Raw genomic sequence first — 12,839 nt, 5'->3', positions numbered from 1 at the left:
TACTGGAGAACAGTTCCTTCAGCTGAAGAAACTACATCTTTTCCTTGTGAAAGAATAAAAAGATGCCTTTCCCCTGCACCAGTCAGCTTTTATCATGGCTAAATTGAATCTTGAAAAGCAGGGAGGTAATCTCCCAAGCTTTTTTTTTGGAAACACTGCATGGAGAATTCATGTGGAGAAGGCACTACCACTATATAATGATATAAAAATAGTCTGAAGGTATCAGGAAAAGATCTCACACGCAGTTTTCCTCAATGACCTGTTGTTCAGTTTCAGTTCCTATATTAAGAGAGATAGTGCTCTTTATGAGGAGCTGTTGCTCTTCCTACTGCTACATCTGTCCTGTAAGAGATTATTACTGTATTTATAGGTATCTGTATTTTGGATAGGCATTGGGATTCATTCACCTGTGATTTGTTTCTGAATTAGAGAAACTTGCTAATATATACAGAAGGCTGTAAAAAATTGAAATGGAAGGATCAAAACTTCATCTGTTGGAATAGTTTGGAACACTGATACAGCTTATGGTCTTTGATTACTTTTTCCCTGTCTCTTCCATTTTCACTTATGAACTTCTTGTCTTCAGCATTTTTCCAGCTGGCTCTCAGCACTGCTCCTGGCTTTTCCAGTGTTTTGAAATACTTTTTGTATAATCAGCTTCATCAATTTATGTGTCATTTCTTTTCTTTATTCTCCTTAAAACTTTGTCATTTGCAGCACTTGTTTCCCTGTTGTATGAAAGTTTGTCTTAATGGTGAGAAAAAAATCTTTATTACCTTCTGAGACAATCTATGTCATAGTGAACATGTTGAACTATAACCCTAAATTATGTGTTACAGGATAACTTTCCCAATGAAGGAAGGTAAAGGAGCAAAAAGAAAAGAGGATGGAAGTGAAGAAAACCCTGAAGAAGCTAAAACGCTGATTGTAGAGCCTCATGTTATCCCAAACAGGGGACCATATCCATATAATCAACCAAAACGGTAAAAAATGGATGGGAACTTATTTTCAAATGATAACACGTGCATAGCAGTTAATTTTCAGAAATTATACCAGTTTGTTTTATATTTAAATCAAGATATTCTATTGCCCCTTATGTGTTAAAAAAGTCCCTGGAAGAACAGTGAGAAATACTGCCTTCTAGTGTTTTTTGTCTCAGGAATTTGAATATTAGGAAAGTAATACCTAAATAACTTTACAACATTCTCTGCAAATAATAACTAAAGACAGTCTTTTAGATGGAAGGAGTTTGTTGTCACATGGGCAACATGATTTACTGTCTTGCTTAGAAATTTCGAGACTGTTGTATCTATAAAAAACATAGTTGTAATGCTGATTTAATTTGTGCAAAAGTTTGCAAGTGTATAGTTCAGGAAAGATATAAACAGTTAATTGAAATAAAACTTGTTAAAACAATTGCTTTTATCAAAATTGTTTGCAAAATCTGTCAATTATCTGATCTTGTTTTGCTTTGTTGCAGCAATACTATTCAATTTACCCATACTCAGATTGAAGCCATCCGTGCAGGAATGCAGCCTGGACTAACTATGGTAAGAATGTTTCTAAGTTTGGTAAGAATATTTTTAAGGATTCTATACTCTTATTTATTTAATTCTGGCCTTAGGTGCATTCAGTGAAATACTAGTAATGCCCCTTTCTGTAGCCTTGCTGAGGTAATTTCTGTTAATAGTTTAAGGATCTGAAAAGTTAACATTCAAAGGTTCAATGTGCTCCAATTCTCACAAAATCATACAGCGACACATTTCTCTATCCTGTGCTTCAGTGGCTGAAGGTTTTCCACAGCAACTGATTTTGCTTTTGCATTGGTTGAATAGTCTTTATTTAAAGCAAGAATGATTTCATAGCAGTTTGTAATTTTATGTGTAGATGCTTATGAAAGCTGCTGTTCAGTGGTTCGTAATCCTGAACAAATTATTTTGAGATGCTTTCTTTATAATACTTTAAAATGTCTGAGGTATCAGTTTTGGAGTGTTTGTGGAATTGACCCTATGAAAACATTTACTATTACTATATGTCTATATCATCAGTTGTAGATTTTGGAGTAAATAGAAGGAATGAACTCTTTTTTTTTTAATTTTTCCTGTTCTTTATGTCATTTTCACCTTACTCTTTTTCAGTTGTGTGTCTTGATTCTCTTTTCACTGTTTCCCCCCTATTTAACCTGAGGCTAAAATACCTTTTTTCTCTGAGGACATCTGTTTTCATATTAGTACTTCCTGTACTGGATAACCATATTCCTTTTAGTCAGGAATCTGCCAAAATAGTCTGAAGGAGTCTTTTATAATATGTTGTATTTGGTCTGAAAGCTCACCAGAGCCAGGAAGCAGTGTGTAATGTCAGTGTCTTGTGAGGTTGTTCTGGGTTTTTTCTTCCCAGCCGACTTAGTTTTTTTTTTTATTCTGAAGTATTCTGTTAAATTATGTATTGATTTTTATTTGGTTTTATTTTTCTGTGTGTGTGTGTTTGATTTTAGGTAGTGGGTCCACCTGGTACTGGAAAAACTGATGTAGCAGTCCAGATAATATCCAATCTTTATCACAATTTCCCAGAACAACGAACTCTAATAGTTACCCACTCTAATCAGGTAAAGTGTCAGTCATGTGTGACATTTTCCTGTAATTGCAACGTAGAAGAACAGTAGGTATTGAGATCAGTAGTTTGGGAATTGCATTTGTCTCCTAACAATAGAAACTTGAGTCAACTTGTGTGCAGTTTTGCCAGTTTGATAATGTGAAATTAAATTTTTGAATTTCAGGTGTGTAGTTCTAACTATTTATCTGAAGTTTTCAATGTGTTTAATTGGTTGGAGGTCAAAAATAAGAAAGTATTTTGAAAAAGTCTCTGCTTGGTTCTTACAGTTGCACATGCAGTGCAAGCATGGCAGATTTTTGCTAATTAGCTCTGTCAGACACTGGTTGCTCTGTGCTTCATGCTCCAAAGAAGCATGGCTTCCAAAGGCCTTTTCAGATGAATATTTGCTTTCCATTCATAAGAGATGGAGTCTTAACTGCTAATTCTCAAGCATATATAAAATTTAAAAAAATAATAATGGTAAGTTTTTAAGAGCCTTACTCTTAATTTCCCCACTTTACTCTGCACTGGTGCAGCCTTACCTTGAGTTCTGTTTGCAGTTTTGGGTACTACAATATACAAGAAACATAAAGCTATTAGAGAATGTTGAAATAAGAGCAACAAAGATGCTGCAGGGGCAGCCATATCAGGAGCAGCTGAGGTCACTTGGTCTGTTCAGACTGGAGAAGAGGAGACTGAGGGAAGACCTCATTATGATCTACAACTTCTTCATGAGGGGAAGAGGAGGCACTGATCTCTTTTCTGTCGTGTACAGTGACAAGACCTGAAGGAATGGCCTGAAGTTGTGTCAGGGGAGGTTTGGGTTGGATATTAAGAAAAGGTTCCTCACCCAGAGGGTGTTTGGGCGCTGGAGCAAGTTTCCCAGGGGAGTGGTCGCAGCATCAGCCTGACAGAGCTCAAGAATCATTTGGATCCTGCTCTCAGGCACAGGGTGTGACTCTTGGGGTGTTCTGCACAAGGCCAGGGGTTGGACTTGATGATTCTTATGGGTCCCTTCCAACTCAGCATATTCTATGATTCTATGAAATTTGCGTCTGATTTGGAATGATTTGTTTGGAAACCAGGGTCAGCTGTTTCCTGGTCTCCCTGGTGAGCCTCTCCTGTTTCAGTTATGAGTTACTTTAACTGAACATACCATTGGAAAACATTTCATATTTTTTCATCAAAGCAAGATCAAAGAGTGGTTGAAGGGGTATCGTTTCGGTGAGGAGTTACAGCCTGGAATAATACAGGCCAGTCTGCAATGGGTTGCAGGAGAGTGGCAGGTTAAAGATAGGAGAAAGGGTTGAGAACATGTCCATTGAGGAGAAAAAGAAGGAAATACTTTGAGGCAGATAGAAGACTCTTCTTACCAGACAAGACTATAATGAGGACATTAACTTGAAGTTGTGCCCTGGGAAATTAACTCTATCTCAGCAGGGTACATTACCCATGCTTTGATGCTGCACTTTTAAGATGTTTACGTGACTTGCAGCTGCAAGTGGAGCTTGCTTGTGTTTTCAAAACTTGATGATCCAGTGCTTACAAGTTTGCTCTTTTGAAATAAATGGGTTAGTAGATAGTAAGCCACTAGAGAACTGAAGAGTTTAAGGTAGAAGATATAGCACACCTAGAAGTTTAGTTATGCAAAATTCAATTATCCAAAATGGGATAGAGTCACAGTACCTGACAGTACCAGATCATACTTCTTTCATGTTAAGTAAAAGTTAAATTATTTAATGTCATCATACAAAAATTGGTGTTTGTGAGACAGTTTTGTAAATTGATAGCTTTATCAACTAAGTTAACTAAGTGATAGAATTAAATTTTACAATTGTGAAATTCAATGTAAATGTTGTATAAAGTATGCAAATAAAAGGGTGTTAGTAGGCTAATTTCCCTGTTGTCATGATTCGGAGTTTCAGTATTTACTTTGTTTTGTTAAAACAAAATTAACTTTTGTTTGTTTTTGCTTCCATTTATAGTAAAATAGGCATGATCTCCTGGTTTACTTATGAATAATTCCTCAGTTTTCCCCTGCAAGAGCCTCTGAACTTCTAAAAACTACCTTTTCTCCTGTTCTTGTCAATCTTTAGGCTTTGAACCAGCTGTTCGAAAAAATCATGGCTCTAGACATTGATGAGCGTCACCTTCTGCGTCTGGGTCACGGAGAAGAGGAATTAGAGACAGAGAAAGATTTCAGCAGGTGAGAAAGGAGATGCTAATGATAAACTCACTTGTATAAACATGGCAGCAAGATGTCTCTGTTGAATTCACTTGACCTCTCATGCAAAGGAGCTGTGTTGGACAAGTTTTACCCTTCTCATTGAATCCCAGTAACAAAGAGTGCACTATTTTTCAGTACCAGGTTTAGTAATTTTTGGTTCTTATTCTGTACAGAAGCTGTGCTCCCTTGAGCATCTAAAGGCAGAATCAGTCCATTGCTTGTTCACAAACTCAACTGCTTGAATAATAGATAATTATATTTTTTTGGACCCTTCTACCTTTCATACAATTAATGTGTGAGAGAAATTAGAATAATAAGGCAGATTCTTAGAGTTACAGTTTTTTTGTACAAATATGGTATCACTTCTACTATCATGGTGATTTTTGCATTAATAAATTTGAAATTAAACTTTCTGCTTTGAATTCTTCTTGAACTGCTTAACCTCGAAGTTGCTTATTTCATTCATAACACATTTTGAAGTATACATGTGTAAGGAAAGCTATCAACTCGGTATCAGCACAAAACTTAAGAACCTGTTCTTCTAAATATTTGTATGTTTGTCATGCATTAGTCCAATTGACGTCAGTAGGATTACAGACATTCATAAATGTAAGCGGGGTATAATGGTCGTGCACTGGAAATATCTGAACTGCCCAGTACTGGATTATCATAGCAATACTTTGACTTCAAAAGCTGTAGTAAAAATTATATATAGTCACTAGAAGCTTCCCACATATACATAGTTCAGTATTTAGCAAAATAAATACCTTGTGATTTTTTTTCTTTTAAATTGAATAGTTTGATGAAGTCAGATTATTCCAGAAACTTGATAGTCAGAAACTTACTGAAATGATGTCATAGCAGATATTTATTTAGTAGTATCCATAGTTTAGTATATTCCTTGAACTCTAGCGTTCATCAATAAAAGGAGTTTTCTTTAAGACACTACATTTTTTATTTTCACACTTTCTCAAGGTAACTCCTGACCTCTGGGATATTTGTGCAAGCAATATGGGTTCTGGCAGTTCAAGAGGGAGGGGTAAAGGTTGAGGAATATATTTGAAGGTGGGCTGCACTACTGTGAGAACTTTATTTCTTGATTTCTTGTTAGCTTGTCTTTGTGAATTGTTAGGGCTCAACTGATAAAAATAGTCAGCATGTAGCAGATTCTTAGGTTTTGGAACAGGGTGGTAGTTGTGTCAGATTTTGGCAGGGTGATGGGGTTTTTTGTGATCTCTCATTGTGATACTTAGATACTATTTTGAGTTTAATAAAAATGATGCTATATGTAATCATTTTTGTAGGTATGGAAGAGTTAATTATGTGCTGGCTCGAAGACTCGAACTTCTACGAGAAGTTGGGCGATTACAAGAGAGTCTTGGAGTCCCAGGAGATGTGTCTTACACTTGTGAAACAGCTGGCCACTTTTTCTTATACCAAGTAAGGACTGAAATACTTTTGCAGACTCTGTATGACCTAAATATGTTACGAAACACTTCATAAAACTTGAAATGAATTTTTCAGAGTTGAGAGTAAAAGCAAAAGGCATTTTCCTTGGTGATTCACAATACAGTAACAGCTAAAGTTAAAATTGCAGTGTGACTTGCTTGTGTTGTTATTGTTTTAAATCCTGCCTGCTGACTCACCAAGTCATTGCTGCCCTTCATGAATGCTGGCAAAGATTCTAACCTGAAGCCTCTCCTTCAGATAGGAAAATCTGTGGGCTGCTTTATATTTTGGACAAGCATTAGAGCAGCTACTTGATGGTTCCGATAGGAGGTTTTTATAGCATTAAATGCCAGTGTGAAATCAGATGTACAAAATCATATGTTGTATGTCCCTCATTTCTTCTCCATGTATTTTTCAGTGACGTGGTCTACATTTGCAATCAGTGTTGCATAAGGAGGCTTCTAGAGGGGCACTTAGGACGGAATGCACTTACTGTGTATGTTGTTACAGAAGTTACTCTGGGCTAGCTTTAGTGTGGACCTTAACATTAAATGGACATTTGGTGTTGAAGAGTGCAAGGAACAATGCTAGAGGTCATCTGGTTCAGTTTACTCCTAAATGAATCCCACTTGGTATTTAAATCAAAGTATTGTAAATGGAGATAATAAAGAAGTTTGCTTCTGTATTGCATTTATGTGGCAAGGTTTTGGTAGCAGGTGGCTGTAGGAATGACCTCTGAGAAGAGGCCAGGGGCTGTCCTGTGTAGGACAGAGCCAGCTCCAGCAGACCCACTGCTGACCAAGGCTGAATACACAGTGACACTGATGGTGTCTGTGAAAACCTCATTGAGAAGAGGTCAAAAACCAGCAGCAGCTGAGGGCAGAGAGGACAGTGTGAGAAACAACCCCCATACACCCAGGTCAGAAGAAAATGAGGGAGCAGGAGGTGCTTCAGGCATCAGAGCATAGGTTCCCCATAGCTTGTGGAGACAAGCCATGGTAAAGCAGGTTTTCCACTTGCAGCCAGTGGAGTGGCTGTGGCAGAGCAGATACTGACACTGCAGCTCATGGAGTTTCCCATGCTGAGCAGGTGGATATATCCTGAAGGAAGAGGCAGCCAGTTGAAATCTCATGCTGGAGCAGGGAAGAAGTGTGAGTAGAAAGGGGTGGCAGAGATGTGATGTTGTGAACTTGAACCATTTTTCTGTACTGCTCAGGGTAGGGACGAGGTGAAAAAACTGACAATGAAGTTAAGCCTGCAAACAAAGAGGGAGTGGAGAAGATGGTTTTGGTTTTGTCTTTGTTGCTCACCATCTTACTCTGTTTTTAATTTGCAATAAATGAAATTAATTTTCCCTGTTTTGTCTGTGATGCTACTTGCAAAGCAATCTCCCTTTCTTTATCTCAACCCATAAGCTTTTCTATCTTAATTTCTCCCATTGTCCTGTTAGAGAGGGGGGCTGAGAGGAACTGAGTGGGAGTCTGGCAGCCAGCCAAGCTCAGCCCTCCACAACTTCAAAAATGTCATTCTGACACAAGGTCAAATACTACCTATGACATACCTAACTTTTGTGATAATTTTTTTAATGCTATGCTGCAAGCTTGTATATTGCCAAAAACCTTATGATATAAACCTTGCTTTGTCATAGGTAATGTCTCGTTGGGAGGAGTATATCAGTAAAGTGAAAGTTAAAGGTGGAAAATCGCCTGATGTTGCAGATGTCTCCAGTTTCTTTCCTTTTCACCAGTATTTTGCAAATGCTCCTCAACCAGTTTTCAAAGGCAAATCATATGAAGAAGATATGGAAATTGCTGAAGGGTGTTTTAGACATATTAAGAAAATATTCACTCAGCTTGAGGTAAGACATATTACTGTTAAAGGCAAGTGAATCTGGCTAATCCTGTAGAAAAATGACACGATTCCAAAAATCTTTTTCCCTACATCCTAGAAGAAATATACACGTCTAGGCAGCTTCATTACCTTGCAAGGTGAGAATTTTCACCTTTGAGTAATACAGGTATGTTGCACAATAGGGGCAAGGGTCTGGTCTCTTTTAGTTGGATTGTGGGAAGCAGGCGTTCTGCATCCGTTTTCACTGATGAGGTTACAAGGATTGGTACACCTATCACTGCTTCTCTGATCCTCACAGGGTTCCTCACAGAAAAACAAGATTATTTTTCAAAATACGCTAAACATGGAAACCACAATAAATTATTCAGATGGGATTGTTAACAGTACATACCCTCAGAGCTTTCTTGTTTAATTATATCAAGATGGTGTCCACATAGTTCGAGTGGATTCATAAGTGATATTTTTTCATATTCTGACTTTCAAGACTTTTCTTTTGTTCTCCATAGGAATTCAGAGCATTTGAACTTCTCCGCAGTGGCCTGGATAGATCCAAATACCTGTTAGTGAAAGAAGCAAAAATCATTGCCATGACTTGTACTCATGCTGCTCTGAAACGACGTGACCTGGTTGAATTAGGATTCAAAGTAATGATTATACTAGCATTACTACTACTTGAGTTTGTTGTTGGTTTTCTCCTATTTCCCACCACATACAAATCTCTGCCCCAAATCTAGGCGGCTAGATTACTTAGAATTGAATTTTTTTACCTGTATATTTCAATTTTTTAATTTTACTGAAGAAAAATATAACTTCTGTAAGTAAAAGATTAAATTGCTTTTAAGTTACTGTATATACAAAAATGGTAAAATTTTTTAGACTTTTTTTTAAAAAGTCAGTTTTGCCATATTACATGATAAACAGCAGTGATACGATGAATAAAATAGAGGCAGAGCTGGGTAGAAAAACATGGCCTTTACATTTAGCTTTGTTTACCTAAAAAATTAACAATTTGAGGAAAAATAACTATGATGCAATGCTTTTTTTCACTCTGCAGTGGTAACTATAACTCTTAATTTAATGCAGTCTTTTTTTCTGACAAAAGCTGACCACCAGTAATTCTTCCAGTATTATTTTTCACTGATCATGTACTGTATTGGATCACAAAATGGCTCCTCTTCAGCTTCAGTGCAGAGATACCAAATTTGTTTGCTCCGCTGCACAAGACTTTTCTCTTGTGATTATGGCATATAGGAAGCATGTAATGTAATTCAGTCATGGATTCCTTCTAGTATAAGCCCTGACTGGTACAAAGAGATCTGCCATTGATGTAGTAGGACTTCACCTATTTGGTAATACTAATATTTTGCCTGTAAGGTGAAATCCTGCTGTAACTGTTCCACCCAGCAAAATCTGAAGGAGTGATAGATGCTTTCTTTTGGTAGGCTGAATAAATAGTTCATTTGTGTTACTGTGTTTACAGACATCTCTTTACTTTTTTTTTTTTTTCTCAGTATGACAACATCTTAATGGAAGAGTCTGCTCAGATTCTGGAGATAGAAACCTTTATACCTCTCCTGTTGCAGGTTAGACTTGAAACATAAAAGATCTTAAAAAGATAAATGAGACTCTGTGTTCTTGAACACTATTGAATATTAAAATGAAAAATATCATGTGCAGAAAGTAACCCAGAACTGATATTTGCTAGTAAGACCTTTCACACTGATTTGACTGATTTGATTTTTAATTATGACATTATTTTATTCAATGTAGTAAACATCTTACATTTTTTTTCAAACATATAAAAGAGCATTGAATAACCAGACGCATCTGGCAGGTGAGGGAAAACAGGTATATGTGAAAAATGCAGAAACTCAAGAGTTTGTGTAATTAGAGTAGACCATTTCACCATAGAGACATATTCTGGGCGATAGTCCATGAGTTTATTTATGTGAGGTATCCAAATAGTCCTTGAAAATTGAGTGGGTTTTAATTTTAACAAAACCTAAGGATCTAATCTTCCAGAGTAGCAGTACTTGATTTCTTCACTTGCCATTCAGTGAGAAATTTTTAAAAACAAAATTTTGGGGGGCCTCTTTGTCCAAAATTAAAGTGGCTGATACATACGGAACAACTATATAGAATGCTTTGTCATCTCCAAAGCAGAAGCTCTCAAGAAAAAAAAGAAAAAAAAAGTTTGGGGTTTTTGTGTTTTTTTATTCTTGCCAATAAAAATTATTTCCATCCTCTTACTTTCTTACTAAGGCATTTTCAGGCTTGCAGAATTGGACAGTTCAGAGTTTGGTTTTCTTTCCTTGCTATCTGATCAGAAGCAGCTTCAGAGCTCTTCCACTTCAAGTGGCAGGAAAAGGAACTTTATGTTCTGTCTCAAATAATGTTCCCATGGGGAAAGGGAATTATCACAGGAGTGTGTAATGAGGATCTGGCAGCTGGAAGTCTCCAGGATGCTAATTGTGAAGAGCATTCAGTCCAAGAGCCAAGATGGGAATTAGTTAGCGGCACATCCTGGTCTTGGAAGAGGCTATTTGAGAATTACAGAAGTAAACATGAACTACAGAGACACTTGAAAGGCAGGTTCAGTGTTGCCTCAGGCATCTGAACACTAAAAACTGTTTCAGATGCTTCATATTCACTACCTCAGAATCCAAAAAATAAAGTTCAGAGGACAGTTCTGGGGTAACTGCTACTACTGTGTAGTAATCAGGGATTTTGGCCTTTAAAGCAATACAATATGATCTTTATTCTGATAGTTCTCTACTAATTTTATTAGATAAAGGTACTTGTTTTATAAGAAAAGAGATTTTATTTACAATTCTACTCTCTGATTGGATGAAAGCTAGTAGTCTTTAAAAAGACTGAAGTTCAGTGTAGCTTAAAAGCAAATGTTGAAGGGCTTAGACAAAGGCAGACAATCTGACTCCTAGTGTGTTTTGAGTGCCTTGATTATATTGTAATAGTTGCAATAGTATAATTGTTCAATTCTAGAACCCCCAGGATGGATTCAGTCGTTTGAAGCGGTGGATTATGATTGGTGACCATCATCAGTTGCCACCAGTCATTAAGAACATGGCTTTTCAAAAGTACTCCAACATGGAACAGTCTCTTTTCACACGGTTTGTTCGTGTTGGAGTGCCAACTGTTGACTTGGATGCACAAGGAAGAGCAAGAGCAAGGTAAGACAGAAAATCCTTTGTCTAGCTTGTCAGAAAGTAACAAGTTAAAAATGAGAGAGGGGCATGCATAACTACAGAAACTGTTTTTTATTGTTAGGACAGGAGTTGGTAAAAGCTGGAATTTTAATTTCAGCTTAGACTAGGAAGGCAAATTTTACATCTCTGAAATGCAATCAGATTAATTTCTTCATTGTTATTTTTATATAGTAGTAGTCTGCTGTTGCATGAGTGCTTTAATGAAAATTATATTCAAAGGTACTTAATCATCTTAAGTGTTCAGGGTTTTTTAACAAATGAGACTTTACAGAAGCTTTCTTTTCTCAATTAACATTTAGTATATTCAAAGTTAAATTAAAATATTATATATTTAGTGTTGAATATATAATAATTCCCTTAAAGACTGTAAAAGGGTGCTTTTCTGTAGTATTTCAGGAGAGATGCATCCAGAGATTGGACACATTCAGGTTGTCCTCACAAGACCGTAAAACATTTTTTATAGTAAAGGAGATACATAGATAAAAAAGAAAAGCTATTACACTACAGAGTTGCAGTATTTGTCATTTCACTGTGGTAATTTAAACACCAGATTTATTGATTGTGTAAATTGCATATTTGTGGTGTCATGTTAAGAAGAGAAATAAGAGAAATAAGAGAAATAAGAGAAAATTACCCTCCAAATAAGAGAAAATTACTCCATATAAAACCTTGCTACTTTAGGTTTAGTTCTAAGTCTTTATTTTAGGCATAAAGTGTAGTGAACAATATGACGGAGAACTTATTTTTTTTCATGTAGGAAATGTTTGGAATCTAGAACATTATTTTCTAGTCCTTTGACAGTTCAGTATGATTTTTGAAATGAAAATTTCATCTGAATGATAGTAAATAAAGTTTACTTTACAAAATCTTACTGAACTTCTTAGGGATAACAAAGCAGAAGTCCTTCATTTTGCAAGTTATTTCTTAAGAGATTACTTCCTATGCTTTTGTCTTTTGCGATCACAGGTAGCTTTCCCATGAGCTGTCTGCTTCTTAATCTGGTCTGGATATTCTTGGGCATTTTTGAATGAGACATTTTGCTAGTATTAGTGTCCCTATGAATATCAGGAATCATTCAGAATTAAGAAGATCTTGTTTGTTTGCATTCATATCTTGTGATAATACTAGGAAATACACAAAATAAATAAGGAAATCAATTTCTTTTTACTGTAAGAAGCTTTACCACAGTTAATGCAGAAAATATTTTTTTCCTTATTCCTTCTGTTTTGTAAAGAAGGATTAATATTCCTTAAGTTCTGTTACCCATGAATTCTTGCAAAACTTGTAGCTTGATCAAGAGGAACAGACTTAAACCTGAGTGTGCCACATTGACATGGCATCTGAAGTTTTCAGTGAGAGAGATGAAAACAGAATCACAACCTAAAAATAATATTGCTGGATAGATTGTTTGAGTGTGTTCATTTATATATGTACAGGCTGCCTAGCAAAATTATTCTTTTCACTGCAAACCTACAGAAGCCCTGATCTCATAT

The 12,839-nt window shown here is 36.3% G+C and overlaps 1 protein-coding gene across 1 annotated transcript in view; it reads left to right on the top strand.

Moving 5' to 3' along the window:
• The window catches only part of AQR (aquarius intron-binding spliceosomal factor), a 48,813-nt gene that overhangs the window by 26,538 nt on the left and 9,436 nt on the right, over positions 1-12,839 (top strand). Inside the window, exons 21-29 of the mRNA XM_053980035.1 lie at positions 840-983; positions 1,481-1,550; positions 2,495-2,605; positions 4,689-4,798; positions 6,124-6,259; positions 7,917-8,126; positions 8,626-8,763; positions 9,631-9,702; positions 11,123-11,310. Of these exons, the coding sequence (XP_053836010.1) occupies positions 840-983; positions 1,481-1,550; positions 2,495-2,605; positions 4,689-4,798; positions 6,124-6,259; positions 7,917-8,126; positions 8,626-8,763; positions 9,631-9,702; positions 11,123-11,310 (1,179 nt within the window). The remainder of the gene's footprint in view (positions 1-839; positions 984-1,480; positions 1,551-2,494; positions 2,606-4,688; positions 4,799-6,123; positions 6,260-7,916; positions 8,127-8,625; positions 8,764-9,630; positions 9,703-11,122; positions 11,311-12,839) is intronic.

Source organism: Vidua macroura, chromosome 6, assembly GCF_024509145.1.
Source record: "Vidua macroura isolate BioBank_ID:100142 chromosome 6, ASM2450914v1, whole genome shotgun sequence".
In the NCBI taxonomy this organism is placed as follows: Eukaryota; Metazoa; Chordata; class Aves; order Passeriformes; family Viduidae; genus Vidua; species Vidua macroura.
The sequence above is the reverse complement of the archived record's forward strand: the minus strand, read 5'-3'. Positions and strand labels throughout refer to the sequence as shown.